Source organism: Phocoena sinus, chromosome 12 (genome assembly GCF_008692025.1).
Source record: "Phocoena sinus isolate mPhoSin1 chromosome 12, mPhoSin1.pri, whole genome shotgun sequence".
Classification (NCBI taxonomy): domain Eukaryota; kingdom Metazoa; phylum Chordata; class Mammalia; order Artiodactyla; family Phocoenidae; genus Phocoena; species Phocoena sinus.
The window spans coordinates 72,474,674-72,492,064 of NC_045774.1; the positions used below are offsets into that span (position 1 = coordinate 72,474,674).

Here is a 17,391-nt window from a genome sequence, read left to right on the forward strand (position 1 = left end):
CTTTCTTTTTCTGCCCCTCCCTCCCTCCCTTCTCTTCCTTCCCCAAGCTACCAAAATTTAAAATTCACATTTGCTTTTATCTAGTAATTCCACTTCTACAAATGTGTCCTACAGATGTGTCCACACAGGTGCAAAGTGATGTGTGCAGCATTGCTTGCAATGGCAAGGGATTGCACGCAACTTAAATGTTCGTTAATAGGTGACTTGTTAAATAAATTGTAAGACAAGGAAGCTGTTTAAAAATGAGGAAATTCTGTATATTAATATGGATATAGTTCCAAGATGTATTGTTAAATGAAAAGTATAATCCCAGTGTATATAGTACACCATTATTGTATAATAATGTGGGAAATAACTATGTATTTATGGATTTACTATTTCCTTGGATATGCATAAAGAAACTCTGGAAGGATACATCTTGGATGTCACAGTGGTTCTCTCTGTGTGAGGAAGGGTGGAAACTACACCCTGAACAAGTTACTAAAATTCAGTGAACATTCCCTGTCCAGAGGACTGACTGGGCATAATTAACAATTTAAATTTAGTCGAAGCATTTAAAAAAAATTTTAGTTGCCATTAACCATGGAGGAAACCTTTTACACTTCAGTTTCCTAAGTTCTTTTTTCAGGTTCTAGCAAAATTCTGCACATTTGTTATATCTATATTGCCAAAATCATTGCTCTTATATTGAGTGGAAAACTACACAAAAAGCACATATTCAAAGTGAGATTGATATATATAATAATTATTATTTTATACCAAGATTGAGCTGTGGTTTTAACTAATTCTATAGGTGATCTGAGAAATTAATTTTTTAAAACCTATTAAGTAACTTTTTTTTAATCCGCAGCAAGTTGGCATTGATAAAGGTGACATTCCTGACCTCACACAGGTAAGTGATTCTCTGAGTGAAAAATTCAGTATGCATGAAATTATTAATCCATAGTTTACCATAAATGGTCTTACCTAGGGCGGAGGCTTATAAGCATTTAATGCATTTTTGAATGTAGGCCAACCACCTTTCTTGGAAATCATTCTAACTTACTCTTTCTTTTTTAGCTATTAAATATATTTCTGGAGATAATATGAATAGTTTCCTAATCTTATAAAATCGTTTCCTCTTTAAAGGCAACGGTATTTGATTATTGAGCTCGTTTTTTTCATTCTTAAACTTGAATCAAACGGAAGCCTTGAAAAATGTTTAAAAAGTGTTTTATCCATGAAACGTGACTATTCATAGGCATGTAATCAGAACATTTGAACTGTTCTTCCTGCTTCTTCTCCTAGTTTTCAACATGTCCCAGGGATGGAGGAGGGGCACGAATAGCGAGAACACTGATGTCGTAGTTCTACTGTTCGATGCACTTGATTTTTGTCTCCCCTGTGAAGGGGAGGAATTTCTGTATACAAAAGAACCTTTTTAAAAAAAATAGTAGTGGTAGATGAGTGATTTTCTGGGGACTGTCTAGGAAGCAAAAACAATAGTAGAGCTTCCTTATCAATCCTTTTATCTGTTAAGAGGGTACATTGTATGGCTCCTTGGATTTAGAATCAAGATCATTCACATGTGCAGAATTACTGTAGGACCTTTCTCATAATTGGCAGGAACTATTTTTGTTTAATCAACTTGCATTCTGCTACGGTAAATTTCTGTTCCAAACATGTTCTTTAACTAGAAATAGATGATAGGAGAGAGTTAAGAACTGCTACCCTATATACCAGTAATGAATATATGAGTTTTCTGTCTTTGCAAATAAAAAGAAGTTATTGTAATTGAAGAAAATTGTCATAATGCAAGGTTACCCATTTTTAATAGTATCAAAATGTGTTTAATAATATATTATCTTTATTATCCCTTAAAATGTTTCTATATTTAAATGTTAACCTTAAATTTTTATTAAAAATTAGGGAAACCCAAAGTAATGGTCTCTGTATTGAGACCATTATTATTATTATTAAAATACCAATTAAATACCAAGAATTCTTCATAAATAAAATTCACAGAACAATTCAGAAAATGATGGCATTGTATTTTTTTATTTAAAAGTCGGTGGAAAGTGCCTTCTAATAGACAGAATATTAGTATAAAATATTTTTGCTACTATGAGAAAATAGTGTTCTTTGATTAGGTGCATACCTAAATAAGATATTGGTATCATCTTGGATATGGCTAAAAATTGTGTGCATAAAATACTATTAAAATTTCTTTATTAGATTATAATCTAATAAAGATTTGTTAATTTTGTACCACTGTAATAAAAAGCAAAGAAAATCACTGTGCTTTCATTTTAAATTATTTAATTATTTACATTATTAACATTTACATTGCAGTTTAAAAAAATAACCCAACTACATGTTAACCTAAAAAATGTAGATATTTAAATATTTAACTCAATGAATAGCTTTTAGAAATGGTAAATCATCTTTATTTCTACTGTACAGACTGCTCTCACCATGGAACAGAAGTAAAACTAGTCATGTTGTTAGAGAGGCTGGCAGGTTAAGAAGAAAATAGGTCCTCATTTATCTCAGTTTGGGCAGAGTCTGAAGGGAGATAAAAAAAAAGGTTTAAAAGGATACTTAAATACCTTTCTGTTTTTAAAATTAGAAAATTATAGCATATCATTGACAGATTTACATACTTGGCTTTAATTTTTAATGATACTGTTATATTCATTACAGTTTATATAATCTTCTCTTAAGAAGTCCAGAGGCATAATATTTTATGTAATGATGTATGTTCTGTGTTGTTACAATCTGGGGAACAGAGACCCATCCTTAAAGAAGATAAAATCTTACTCTGGGTCTAGTAGAAAGCAATTCTGTGGTAGAGATTCATTAGACACTGGTAACATTCTATCCTCTGCTTTTGTTATGACTTGAAGAGCCACGTAGACTTCAGTATTAACATTTATTTTGAAATTATCTCCTTATAAAAAAAATCCTCTAGTTCATTTCTCCAGTGTATATTTAAATCTCAATTCAAAAGTTTTGTGTGCTTCTGAAATTTCTTAATAAGTTACTTAATTGTGATTTCTGTTGGGTTCATGAGCAGCAGAGCTAAACACACTCCCTAATTTTTATTTAGAACCCTTCCACAGGTCTCATTGGAGGCTTGTCATTGAGCTGGGGTTTTAGACCCACTGTGACAGTCTGGTCAGACAGAAACTGGAATGTGAGCTGTTCTAGGGTTAGTCCTTCAGATAGTGTTAGACAAGAACTAATCTGGAGATGGGTCAGAAATGCCAGGTAGTGTGGACTCTGTTTGAGACCTGTGAGATTGGGTTCTACTCTCTGCCAGGCTTCTCTGTGGCTGCCATGGCCACTGAATCTAGCCGTGGCGATGGACAAAAATAGCCAGCAAGGAAGAGGATTAAAGAGATGATGGGGACCAGAAGGGCTACCTATTGACTGGGAGTAGGGAAAGGCTGCTCCTCACTGAGAAAGGATTAGAATTCCTCTTGCAGCAAGATGAAACAGAGGGATTGAATGGATGTCTTTCTGGTTAGAAAATGTACAGTAAATACCAGTGTGGTCATCTGTAGCCCTTTTTAAATTGTGCATATAATATCATCATAAAAGCATTTTAAATGATTTATAAATAACAGTGAAAAACCTTGTTAAACACTCAGAAGTACTGTATTGAATAAGAAGTGAATATGATATCAGAACTGAAATATTCCTCCTCAGCACTTTCCAATGGTTTCTTAGATCTAATAATCAAAAAATTTGAATGACCTTTTGGTTGCTTTTTATTTCCATTTGTTTTTAATGGTGCTTTAGGATCTAAAGCATCTGAATTGTAGATGGATGCTTCCTTTTTGATCCTGTGCTCACAATCAGCTATGAATTTGTTTCAAGAAAAGGATTTTCAAAATATTATTTCCTGTTTGGTGTGTGTGCATGTGTTCCGAATTTAATATATCTCCGTTTATGAAAAACATCTTAGGTTTTGATGTCAGGAATTCTGGTTGATCTGAAAACTACTGGTAAAGAAAAGTCTCCTTTTAAAGACTGTACCACTGATGAATCGGTAACCATGATATATCACTGTCATTTATTAGTCACAAGCTGCCTCTTGTTCTTTGGGTTGGTATTTTCACCTGATTGGTCTGTTGACTTCAGCAGTATTTAAACTAAGCAACTAAAGATACTGCTAATTATACTAAAGTTCCTTTTACAGCAGCAGAGGCATTCTCAAAGTTTTGCCCCTTGGAAATTTGAGACAGTTTTCATTTTTGTCTGCTGCATGCCAGGATGTGCTCAGTGCCATAGAGCTCAGAAGGCCAATATTCCTACACCCAATGAACTTTACTATCAAAGTAGTTTTTTTCCCTCCAAAAATGTTTGAAGAGTTTATTTCTGTTAGATTTCACATGTCCTAATAAGAGATATAAATGATGAAGCATTTTTAAACTTCTAAGCTAAAATGCTCCAAAGTTAATTTTATGTGCAATGCATTGCAAAACAACACCTCTTAAAGTCAGTTTTGTAGTCTGTGTTCTTGGTCACATTTCTCTCAACTATTGTGATTTTAGTGACTACTACTTTATTTTTTTCTTAAATTACTAAGAAACTTTACAAAAAGAATGAAATTGAAAACTATCATCCTGTTTTTGGTTTTTTTGTTTTACATAATCAAGAAACTATATAGGAAAAAATACTACTTCTTTTGTTATCCCATACTGTTCTCTATTTTATAACTATAAATAGCATTTCTTTAAACAGGTTTAGCACAGAATCACATTTCATTTACCTTGCATTTAATATTCAGAGCACCTAAGTCTTCCAACTGGAGAGAGGTTCTATGGCATGATATATTTTTCCTTACTGTGATCCCAATGAAAAGAATGGAAACCGAAAAGGTTAAAGTTATATGCCCGGGCCTCCTAAGTTCCATTATTATGACAATTATAATTACTACTATTATGACAGTTATAATGGAAGTTCTCAGGTGTGAATTCATCTAAAAATTGTTAAGCCATTTCTGTCTTCTTCCTTTTAAAGTTACAATACACATTCTGTTTATTAAGCGAGCGCATCTTAGTAGTTTACAATTTTTCTATAGAGCAAAATTTCCTTTATCTCTTAAAAATTCATTCTTTAAAACTTAGAAGTATACCCCTAGTTGCAGTTTACTGGAATTTGCTAAGTCACCTTTTACCTGAGCTATATTAAGAATTCTAATTTTTATAACTTTCAAAATTTATTATATCTCCTGAAAGTCATTTTTTCTACTCTACAGTAATTAACTTTTTATATAACGTTCACAGGGCTGTCCCTTTCTACCCTACCTTCGTCACTTTGATCAAGTTAATATTTTTGTTCACTTACTAATTTATATTTATAAATTTATGTGTGGCTCACTTTGTAATTTACATGTACAATAATCTCACATAATTATATATGTAATAATATTATTGTTAAGGCAGTATATGAGTCTATTAGTGAAATGAAAATGAATATTAAATGTACTAAACAATTTTAATATGAATTTTATTTTCATTTGTCATTAGAGGTGCAATGTAAAATGTAGAGTTATACTATTTTAGAAGTTAGCATAGTTACTTTAAAATCCCTCAAAATTAATTTTATATTAATTTTAAGAATAATTGTCAAAATTAAATGTATCTATAAATGTTATGCCAGTCTTTGAATGCCTATGCTGCTGTTAAAGTCTAACTTGGGTTAAGATTATTCGAGAAAGGTGAAGGTAAATTTCTAATGCTTGAGGAATAGATGGGGTGGAATATTTATATGAACCTATTATTTCTTCTCCTAATATACAGCAAAATGCCATCACTTTATATTGCCTAAAATATGATAAAAACATTCAGGTACTTCTTAATAAAAGAGGTGAAATATATTAAATTTGCCAAAACACAGTAGTCTGTTATAACATTAATATTTGCTAAAGTTACTTTATTATGTATATAAATTACATAGCTGAATAATAAGAAAATCTTAATTGTGATTGACTATTAAAGTTGTATTTTTTTCCCCACAACTCTCACTTACCCTCTCTTTTTTAATAAAGTAGTAATTTTCCCTAATATTTCAGTCAAATATGGATAAGTGAGATTTTACTGTATTTTCATATTTCTGTAAGTTTGTATTTGGGCACTTATATTTTTGACTTGGATACAAATACCTTTACTTTTTCCACTGTGGTCTTATGGAAACATATGGTGAACTTGATTTAATTGAGTTTACTACATTTAAGTAATATCTTAGTAAAAGTCTATCCAATGTCATTTCTACACCGAAACCACACTGTAACACTGTTTGTTATGCAGTGAAGTTAAGTATGTATATGATGGGCCTGTTTGAGATTCTGTGGAATTTAAATATCTAAGTACCAAAAGACCCTGGAATGAAATTATCTCCCATATGTATTAGGGTGCCCAGACCTGCACTATACAAAGTTACAGTGATGTTCCAGTGTATTTATTTTGAAAGAAAGCGATGCAGACATTTATATTTTACTTTCTTATTGTAGGCTCCCAGCAGTCTTATGGAGACCCTTGAACAGCATCTAAATACATTAGAAGGAAAGAAACCTGGAAACAAGTACGCATTAGTTGTATATTCTAAATAAGATGAAAAATACTAGACTTATTCTTTATACAGTGAGATTTATCACAGTACTACCGTTTTAGGGTATGCTTTATTGTAATTATCCTGAGTTCCCTCAAAACCCCTACCCTTCCCATTAACTTACGACATCATGACCCCATTATAGGTAATCTATCTGCAGGCTAATTCAGCAAACTAGTAGGTTGTACCTGTGTTGGCTGGACTTGCTGATTTATTTATTATTTTGCCCTCAGAAGGGTCTCACAATCCTCAGAAAAAGAATTTCTCGTGCTAAAACTTGAGACTGTCATCATTGGGAGCCCAATTTCCCAAGAAGCCTTGAACACTCTGTTAGGTTACCGACCCTACTGTGAAAAAGCAGAGCCTTCAGGAATGGCTTTCTGGATTCAGACTCTTCTCAGGTGGACCCTTCAGCATGACATGCTGCTGACACTTGACAGTTATTTTTCTAGACAGAGTAGCAGTTGAGCAGCGATAAGTGTAGTTTTAATAGACTTTCAACCTTTCTGTTTAGACACTTAGATTTTTGACCATTTTTCCTGACTGCATGCCAGAAATGTCCAGGTTCCATTTTTGTCCTCTCTCCAGCCGGGGTCATACTTGTCGGTTCACAAGACCTGGTACTTTCCCGTCTTTGTACCTCGCTCAGAGTGTAATTCTGCTCATCTTGGGTGCCTCCGCTCCTTGTCTCTGCGTGTGTGCATTTTACACATCCTGGGAGGGCCATCTCATGAGGGCTTCCTTAATCATGCACCACACTGTTTTATGACTCTCCTCCCCACCTCCCCTGCCCTCATATGTGGTTTAAATGGATTTTCTGATTCTTAAGGTCAGGGACTATTTTATACTTCATCATCTCCACCTAGAAACATAATGTAGCTCTCTCTACAGAGTCAGCTTGAAATCTGTTTTTGTTGGTGATCCCAGCTTTATGTTGATTCTGTTTAGATCGACAGCAGAAATTGGTAGAGACAACCCGTGAAGTGCTCATTGCAGGGCTGTAGGCTGATCGTGGATTTTACCTGTGATACAGCTACCAAAATGCACCTCCTTTCTGCTTGCTTCTCTCTGGGTGTTCTCCCAGAATCTAGACTCATGTGTTGAGTCACTCTTTTGCCTGTTGTTTAGCTAAGGGTGATTTCTGTCATCTTTTCCAAGTTAGTATAAAAACTATTGCATGTCTTAAGTTTTTGATGGTAAACAACGGAGTAGGGCTCTCTCAGGCTGTGATGGCAGAGCTATTTGGAATGATGGATGACAGGACCTCTCAGGGGCTCTGTCAAGGTTGTACCATTGTCCAAGGTCTGTCCCCACTTCAGTGTGGCCATGGACGATCAGACTTGTGTGTGTGGATTGACGTCAACTGAAAAGACGTGTGAGTATATTAAGTCACAAAAGAGGGTGCCCGCTTCCAGTAATTGCTGCCTTCTCACACCCCTCCCGTATTAGGGTGTCTGGGAAGCAAAATGAGTGGCCTAGGATTTAAGCCAAAGGAGGCAGGAAGCCTGAGAAATTTCCCTCTTCCTGTGGCAGATGGATCCCTTTAGCTGAGGAACTATGCATATGCCAGAGTTAGAGCCTCTCCCTTGGGCCATGCAGGATGCGCATGGGTGCAAGTCAGCTTCTCCGCCCTCTTCCCTGCTCAGGTCCCCGCACCCCGCACAGGTCCACCCTCTTGCCTCCTGAAATCTGCCAGGGCTGCAGTCCTGTGAGAAGCCGCCTTCTAGAGTGGATCTCATCAGCCCTAACTTCAGCTCTAAAGCCGCCCCCTTGGGGCTGCTACCAACTATTTTTGGACTATTTGGCTATGGACACTTGGTTACATTTCTAGGAGTAGTAAAATAAGAACCTAATGATCTTCTGTTTTGATTTACCTTGTACTGAGCATAATTTTCCTCTCTCCTTTAAAATCATTTTATGCTTGTCAGATTTCTTTTCTGAATTGGCTGAGACCACCTATGAACTTGTCTTTTGCTTATTCCCTATTTTTAAAATAAATGAACTATAGTAGTTAACTATTTTCTTCTTTGTATGTTTGTGCTTACCTGGGACCTTAAGTGAAGGGTGAGTACTATATTGAGTGACATTTTTTGCATTTGGTTATTCCTAAAAATGCAAAAAACACTCTTAAAATTCCACATTTGGTATTTAGAACATTGAAAACTGATTTCTGTCCATTTTACACATCTGTGTTTTTTCATTATACTCTTAAAATTTTCTCCTAAGGTGGCTCGCATAAATGGTTTTATTTTGGTCTTCTTTGATCAAGACTAACAGACTCTCTTAGTTGTATATTCAGATATCCCTCTTAGATTTTAGACATCAAAGACTTTTTCACTTGTTTAGTTAACAAAAGATTTCCCTATGGCACGTGGCAGAAGTGCCAAAAGACAATGCTATTAAGAAAATTAATTACTTAAATGGGTTTTCTTTGTCTTCTGGTAGCAGTATAAAACTATTCTAACCTCTAAGTCAAGTAAGTGCATAAAATGAAGCATTTTCAAATGTCTGCTGAAAAATACGTAGGCCTTTTATATTTAGTGCCTTATATCCACCGATACTCGTTTTTGAAATTCTATGCAATACTGTGTGATATGCCTTTGTATATTGTCTGTTTCTGTAATTCCACAGAACAAAAGAGAGAAATTGATTTTATTTTATATGTGGGTTTACTAAGTGTTGAGGGTGCAAGAAACTCAAGTTTATTGTAATCAAAATTATTTGGAAGAGATAGGTTTTTCACATCTGTGTTTTGTTTGTCTTTCTGGCTAGCATTTTTGACCAAAAACTGTGTAGGGATTAGTGTTGTGAATAAGAAATAAAATTTCTTCTTTTGATAGTTTACCATTAACACATGGGAAGTGTAAACCTTAGCATTTTCTGTATTCATCATAGAAACCCATGGATTTGTTTGTAACATTTTACAGGATCTGTGGGTCATTCATTCTCCTCTAAAATTACATTCGTGTTTTATTTTCCCCCAACATGGTTCACCATGTACTAAATTTCTCTAGCTGAAGTTATCGAAATAAGTATCGGGCTTTAAATGATGTCATTATATATAAAAGATTGTAGCATTTCCTTTTATAAAGGGCGAAGAGCCAGTGGTAGGGTAGAAAATCAGCTGAGGAACAGGTAAAAAGAAGCAATTTGTGTGTTGTGTAGGGGAGGAACAAATGTGCTGGGCTCCCCTGTGCTTTTGTCAGGACGGGCTGGAATGTGAAATGTGCACAGACAGACTTGGACTGGAGCCTGAAATCCACCATTAAAGAATGATGAGACTTTGGCGAGTTATTTACCTCTCTGAGCCTCAGAGCCCTCAGACTTGAATCAGTGTTGAGTGATGCTTTTTAAAGCTGTGGCCCCAATGGGAGCACCTCTGGTTCTACCTTTTTGATGAAATCATGGCAAAACCTGGATCTGGTCCATGGGAACAGAAGTCATACATCCTGACAGTTTAGTTTCATACAATATAATTTTTAAGATGTTTGGTTAGTTTATTTTGGTTAATATGTTTATCTGATATAAAACAATGAGATAGGTTCGCTTCCTTCAAAAAATTTGGCATCTAGTGGAGAAGACAGACGAATAAGATACAGTGCTTTAAGTGGGATGATAGTGGGAGACAGGAGATTTTTTTGCTGAATCCATGGGGTAGCTACAAGTGTCATTTAGTAATAGCACTCATGCAAGAGCTTGACAAAGTGATTCTTGTGCCAGTTATGATATTTTGTACTTAGGTTTGAGCATGATATTCTTTAGTAGTAGGTAGAGAAATTCTGTCATTTTTACTATATCTTTATTTTGCTACAGAGTATAGAATATGTTAGAAACTTTTATATATTAGTTTGGAAATACAGTTCAAAAAGTTCTCGTTCATCCTCAGTTCTCTTTTCTATATTAATATTGCTCACTGTGTCAGTACCACTAAGAATTGGTTCATGAAAATCTCTTGAGAGAGAAACAAATTAATTTCAATTAACTCATTCTTAGAAACTGACCACATCAGATGGCTTCTATGTTTTCTTTGCAGAGTTAAGGCTATTATTTTCTTGAATTTTTATTTAGACTTAACTCGCTTCCTTTTCCACATATGTAAAGAGAAAAAAATGGTAGGAGTGGAGGAATTATTAACCAAAAACTCATTAGGGAATTTTCAACCTCAGTACTAGATTTTTAGGTTCCTAAGTTTCTGAGATATAGAGAATACTGTGATTCCATTTATTTCAGTAGACCCTTAGTGAGCAATATAGAGAAGCATATATCCTTTTCTTCATAGGATATGTTACTCTGAAGATAACAGCCCAAGTACACATAACCTAATCGAGTGTAACCCTTATGCATCTGTCTTCCTTATATCACAGAAATCTCTGTTAGCCCTTGCTTTCATGTTCATTTTAAGTGAAAACTTAAATGACAGGAAATGGCAGGCTTGTGTTTGCAAATAAAGTTGAACATAAGAGGTATTAATCTGGCATATAATATTGTTAAATTTCTTTTGCTATATCCAATAAAATAAAAATTCATGATATTGTACAAAACTCCAGTTACTCAATCTCTGCTGATTTTATTTTACTCCTGCCACGTGTGATATTTTCTCTGTAGATAAGTAGAAGGGCATCCCTGCCATTCTCTGAGACCCTGACAATAGTCTTCTTACTGAAATGTCTTTTTTTCTTCATTTTGTTTCCTTACTAATTTATTTTCCACCAACTCAGGTTAGTAAAACCTAAGCTGTTTAGGCAGTCATCTCTGAAGCATTTTTCTGGAAATGATATATATAATCAGTGCTACCAGCAATCTAACTGAAAAAAAAAATGTATGTCTTCCTGATTTTCCCTCACTCCCTTAGACACAAGCATTGAGGTTACTTTTCTTTTTCCAGCTCCCAAGTTCTCACAGGATAATGGGAATATTTCTCATAGTTTTCATTACAGCCATGAAGAAAACCAGACAATCTCTAGGAGTACACACTGTGGAGTATGCACAGTGTGTCTCAGCTCAGTATGGAAGCTGAGACACGCATCAGGCACAGGGCTTGTAGGGATCTTTTTTTTAATTCTAGTGTTCCTTTTATGTATCACAATTATGACTAAATGAATCACAATGTGCTTTAACCTTAATGGGTTTTCTAACTTTTAAAAATAATAAACTGGACGATTTTCTAAAAATTCTGTAAAGCATTATTTTTCCCAAGTCTTGGCAATTTTTTTAAAATTCCAATTTGAACAGTTTATTTTTGATGGACGTAGGCAATAAAGATCAATTCGAATAATTAATTGAGTTGCTAGAGATACCAAAAAAAAGATTTTGAATTTAAGAATTTCTAATACTAGAAATTAAGTAGATGGGAGACATTGGAAGCAGATGTTGTAATGAGTGAAAGATAAAATATATTTTAAAAATAGTTTATCCATTACTAAAAAAGTCTGTATATAAACAAGTTCATGCTTGACCAACCATCAAACTTAAGTGCTTCTACAAATGTATTCATGTATATCCAATTTTAATTCTTTTTGGTTGCCTTTTAGATCTGGTGCTCCCTCTCCATTAAGTAAGGTAAGTTTGTTTTTTGTTTTGTTTTGACCATTTTAACAACTTTTGATTGTACAGTTCAGTGGCATTAAGTACATTCACATTGTTGGGCAGCCATCGCTGTCATCTGGTTGGAGAACATTTGTCATCTTCCCCAGCTGAAACTCTGTACCCTTTAAACACTAACTCCCCGTCCCCCTCTCTGACCACGCTCACCCCCAGCTCCTGGCAGGCACCATTCTACTTTCTGTCTCTATGAATTTGATTACTCTAGGTACCTCAAATAAGTGGAACTGTCCTTCAGTATCTGTCCTTTCATGACTGGCGTATTTTACTTAGCATAGAATCTTCAACGTTCATCCATTTTGTAGCATATGTCAGAAATTTCCTTTCTTCTTAAGTCTGAATACTATTCCATTCTATGTGTGTATCACATTTTGTTCATCCATCCATCCATCCATTAATGATCACTTGGGTCACTTCCGCCTTTTGGCTGTTGTAAATAACGCTCCTGTGAACATGGTGTACAAGTATCTGTTCAAGTCCCTGTTTGCAGTTCTTTTGGGTCTACACCCAGAAGTGGAATTGCTGAATCATATGGTAATTTTATTTTTAATTTCTTGAGGAAAGGTAAGTTTTTATGTATTCCCCTTTATATTAGTTTCTTAGCCATATAGCAATGTGTACTTAGCCCTCTATCTGGACTAAATTTTTCTTTAAGTAGACGAAATTTTCATACATTTATATTACAACTGAAAACAAATGTGTCAGTGTTAACGTCTTACTAGTTACAAAGCACTTTCTCGTACTCTGAATCACAGCCCTGTGACATAAATAAGGCACATAACATTGTGCCTGCTTTGATGGTAGAGAAACCAATTGTCATTGGGTATCCTCACAAGCATACCTTTTAGACAGTCTACCGTAATAACTGTCGCAACTCCTTCACCTCCCTCTCTCCTTTAGCATCCTGAAGGACAGGATTAGGGTTGTTAGTGACAGGAGTATTTACTTCTATAGATCAGTAGTTCACATTTGCCATTGTATTTTTCACATTGCCATTTTCATTGCAAAAATGTGATAAATGTGCTCTTTCCTCTTTGCCAAATTTCTGTTACATAACTGCTGTTATTACAGACAAAAAAGTTGGCATTATGACTGCACAGGGTACCCCAGATACCCTTTACTGTGTCGATACCTGGCCGGCTGCCCAAGAGACCCTCAGGGAGCTCCAACAATCAAACAAAGAAACAAACAACCTAAGCTCCCTGGTGATTCTGCTACAGAGCCAGGTTTAAAATCATTATGTCACATGGGAGAAGATGACAGTGTGGGAAGATGCAGAGTTAGCGTCTCCCCACAACTAGGGAGCCTGCTGGCCGCTGGTGGGGGACTCTGATGCCCAAGGAGATTGGAGGAACCCCAAAGTGAACCGGTAGGACGTAGGGGGACTGAGTGGGGAGGAGTAGTGGATGCCAGACAAGATCAGTGCCCCTGAGGCCAGGGAGATCAGGAGAGGCAGGCGGGAGGGGCCATCCAGGAGGAGCGGGAGAGGAGCAGAGGGCGATTGCCCTGCCCACTGGGGCCGTAGGAGCCTCTAACCTCCCAGGCTGGTCCCCTACAATCCAAAGCCCCCTCCAGGCGACGTGGGTTCTGGGAGCATAGGAGGGAGGCCAGAGAGATTAGGAAAAGCAGGCAGGAGGGGCCCTGTGGGAGGAGCAGGAGAGGAGCAGAGGGTGATTGCCCCACCCACTCGGGCATGGGGAGCCTGCTGAGCTCCCAGGCCGGTCCCCTCCCCACCAAGACCCACCCCTCCCTGCCAGCCACATTGGTCCTCGGGGCATAGGAGGGAGGCCGGGGAGATCAGGAGAGGCAGGAGGTGGTGGGGCGGTGGCCCTCTGGGAGTATCGAGAGAGGAGGGGAGGGCGTTTGCCCCACCCCCTTGAACCTAGGAAGCCTGCTGGGCTCCCAGGTAAGGTCCCCCGCCCTCTGAGACCAGGGGTGGGGGGCACGCCTGGGCCCCTTCTGTTCCTTGAGCCTAAGCCCCACCCCCTACTGTCCCCAGGGCCTTTTCCAGCCCTGTGGGTCCTGAGCACTGGCCCCACCCATTGTCCAAACCTCACCCTTGCTTACTCCCTGCCCTCCACAGCCAAGGCCTTTCCCGCCATTTTTTGTTTTCTTTTCCCTCTTCTTTTTTACTATTGTGGTACTGATGTACCTTCCGGTTGATTCATCTATATTTTATTTTTATATTCTCTCTAACATATCTGTTAGTTTCATACTCTAATTTTATTTTTTACTTTGTTATTCTGGTTTTTTTGTTTTGGGGTTTTTTTTTGCCACCCCACGTGGCTTGTGGAATATTGGTTCATGAGCCTGGGGTTGGGCCGAAGTTCCTGTGGTGGGAGCTCTGAGTCCGAACTACAGGACTAACAGAGAACCTCAGACCCCAGGGAATATTCATCACAGTGAGGTCTCACGGAGTTCCTCACCTCAGCACCAAGAAGCAGCGCTCTACCCAGCAGCCTACAAACTCAAGTGTTGGAAGCCGCAGACCAAACAACCAGTAAGACAGTCACACAATCCCACTCATAAAAAAAAAAAAAAAAAGGCAAAAAACTATGTCACAGATGAAGGAGCAAGGTAAAAACCTACAAGACCAAATAAATGAAAAGGAAATAGGCAATCTACCTGAAAAAGAATTCAGAGTAATGATAGTAAACATGATCCAAAATCTTGAAAATAGAATGGAGGCGTGGATTGAGAAAATACAAGAAATGTTTTAACAAAGATCTAGAAGAACTAAAGAACAAACAGAGATGAACAACACAATAACTGAAATGAAAAATACACTAGAAGGAATCAATAACTGAGGCAGAAGAATGAATAAGTGAGCTGGAAGACAAAATAGTGGAAATAACTGCCAAGGAGCAGAATAAAGAAAAAAGAATGAAAAGAATTGAAGACCTCTTAGACAACACTAAACACACCAGCATTCGAATTATAGGGGTCCCAGAAGCAGAAGAGAAAAAGAAAGGGTCTGAGAAAATATTTGAAGAGATTATAGTTGAAAACTTCCCTAACATGGGAAAGGAAATAGTCACCCAAGTCCAGGAAGCACAGAGAGTCCCATACAGGATAAACCGTAGAAAAAACACACCAAGACACATTAATCAAACTAACAAAAATTAAATTCAAAGAAAAAATATTAAAAGCAGAAAGTGAAAAATGAAAATAAAATACAAAGGAATCCCCATAAGGTTATCAGCTGATTTTTCAACAGAAACTCTGCAGGCCAGAAGGGGGTGGCAGGATATACTTATAGTGATGAAAGAGAAAAACCTATAACCAAGATTACTCTACCCAGCAAGGATCTCCTTCACATTCAGTGGAGAGGTCAAAAGCTTTTCAGACAAGTAAAAGCTAAGAGAATTCAGCACCACCAAACCAGCTTCACAACAAATGGTAAAGAAACTTCTCTCAGCGGGAAACACAAGAGAAGGAAAAGACGCACAAAAACAAACACAAAACAACTAAGAAAATGGTAATAGGAATACACATATCAGTAATGACCCTGAATGTAAATGGATTAAATGCCCCAACCAAAAGACACAGACTGGCTGAATGGGTAGAGAAACAAGACCCATGTATATGCTGTCAACAAGAGACCCACTTCAGACCTAGGGACACATACAGACTGAAAGTGAAGGGATGGAAAAAGATATTCCATGCAATGGAAATCAAAAGAAAACTGGACTGACAATACTCATATAAGATAAAATAGAATTTAAAATAAAGACTGTTACAAGAGATAAGGATGGACACTATATAATGATCAAAGGATCAATCCAAGAAGAAAATGTAACAATTATAAATGTTTATGCACCCAACAAAGGGACACCTCAGTACATAAGGCAAATGCTAACAACCATGAAAGGAGAAATCGACAGTAACACAATGATAGTAGGGGACTTTAACACCCCACTTATAACAATGTACAGATCATCCAAACAGAAAATAAATAAAGAAATACAGCTTTAAATGGCACAATAGACCAGATAGATCTAATTGATATTTATAGAACATTCCACCCAAAAGTGGCAGAATACACTTTCTTCTCAAGTGCACATGGAACATTCTGCAGGATAGATCACATCTTGGGTCACAAATCAAGCCTTGGAAAATTTAAGAAAATTGAAATCATATCAGGCATCTTTGCTGACCACAGTGCTATGAGATTGGAAATCAGTTACAGGAAATAACTATAAAAAACACGAATACATGGAGGCTAAATAGTGTGCTACTAAATAACCAAGAGATCACTGAAGAAATCAAAGAAGAAATTAAAATATACATAGAAACAAATGACAACGAAAACACGAAGGCCCAAAACCTATGGGGCACAACAAAAGCAGTTCTAAGAGGGAAGTTTATAGCAATTCAATCTCAACTCCAGAAACAAGAAACATCTCAAATGAACAATCTAACCCTACACTTAAAACAACTAGAGAAAGAAGAACAAAGAAAACCCAAAGTCAGTAGAAGGAAAGAAATCATAAAGATCAGAGCAGAAATAAGTGAAATAGAAACAAAACAGTAACAAAGGTCAATAAAAACTGGTTCTTTGAGAAGATAAACAAAATTGGTAAACCCTTAGCCAGACTCATCAAGAAAAAAAGGGAGAGGATGCAAATCGATAAAATTAGAAATGAAAAAGGAAAAATCACAACTGACACTGCAGAAATACAGAGGATTATAAGAGACTACTACAAACAACTATATGCCAATAAAATGGACAACCACAGAGAAATGGAAAAATTCTTGGAAAGGTAAAATTTTCCAAGACTGAACCAGGAAGAATTCGGAAATATAAACAGATCTATCACAAGTAATGAAATTGAAACGGTAATTAAAAATCTTCCAACAAACAAAAGTGCAGGACCAGATGGCTCCACAGGTGAATTCTAGCAAACATTTAGAGAAGAGCTAACACCCATCCTTCTCAAACTCTTCCAAAAAATTGCAGAGGGAGAAATACTCCCAAATGGATTCTATGAAGCCACCATCATGCTGATAGCAAAACCAGAAGAGATCACAAAATAAGAAAATTATAGACCAATATCACTGATGCACACAGATGCAAAAATCCTGAACAAAATACTAGCAAGTGGAATCCCAACAGCACATTAAAAGGATCATACACCATGATCAAGTGAGATTTATCCCAGGGATGCAAGCATTCTTCGATATATGTAAATC

At 36.6% G+C, this 17,391-nt stretch overlaps 1 protein-coding gene across 44 annotated transcripts in view; it reads left to right on the forward strand.

Annotated features, from left to right (window-relative positions):
• The window catches only part of SNAP91 (synaptosome associated protein 91), a 155,376-nt gene that overhangs the window by 70,327 nt on the left and 67,658 nt on the right, over positions 1–17,391 (forward strand). For 34 of the 44 annotated variants that reach the window (XR_004352548.1, XM_032651434.1, XM_032651404.1 and 31 more), the window contains exons 9-11: positions 851–892; positions 6,500–6,570; positions 12,129–12,156. Coding sequence is in view for 43 of the 44 variants with exons in the window: in XM_032651434.1 (XP_032507325.1) it covers positions 851–892; positions 6,500–6,570; positions 12,129–12,156 (141 nt within the window). In the remaining variant the exon portion in view is untranslated. Of the gene's footprint in view, positions 1–850; positions 893–6,499; positions 6,571–8,655; positions 8,662–12,128; positions 12,157–17,391 lie in introns of all 44 variants that reach the window. The other 10 variants (XM_032651402.1, XM_032651400.1, XM_032651401.1 and 7 more) reach the window with 2 other exon arrangements.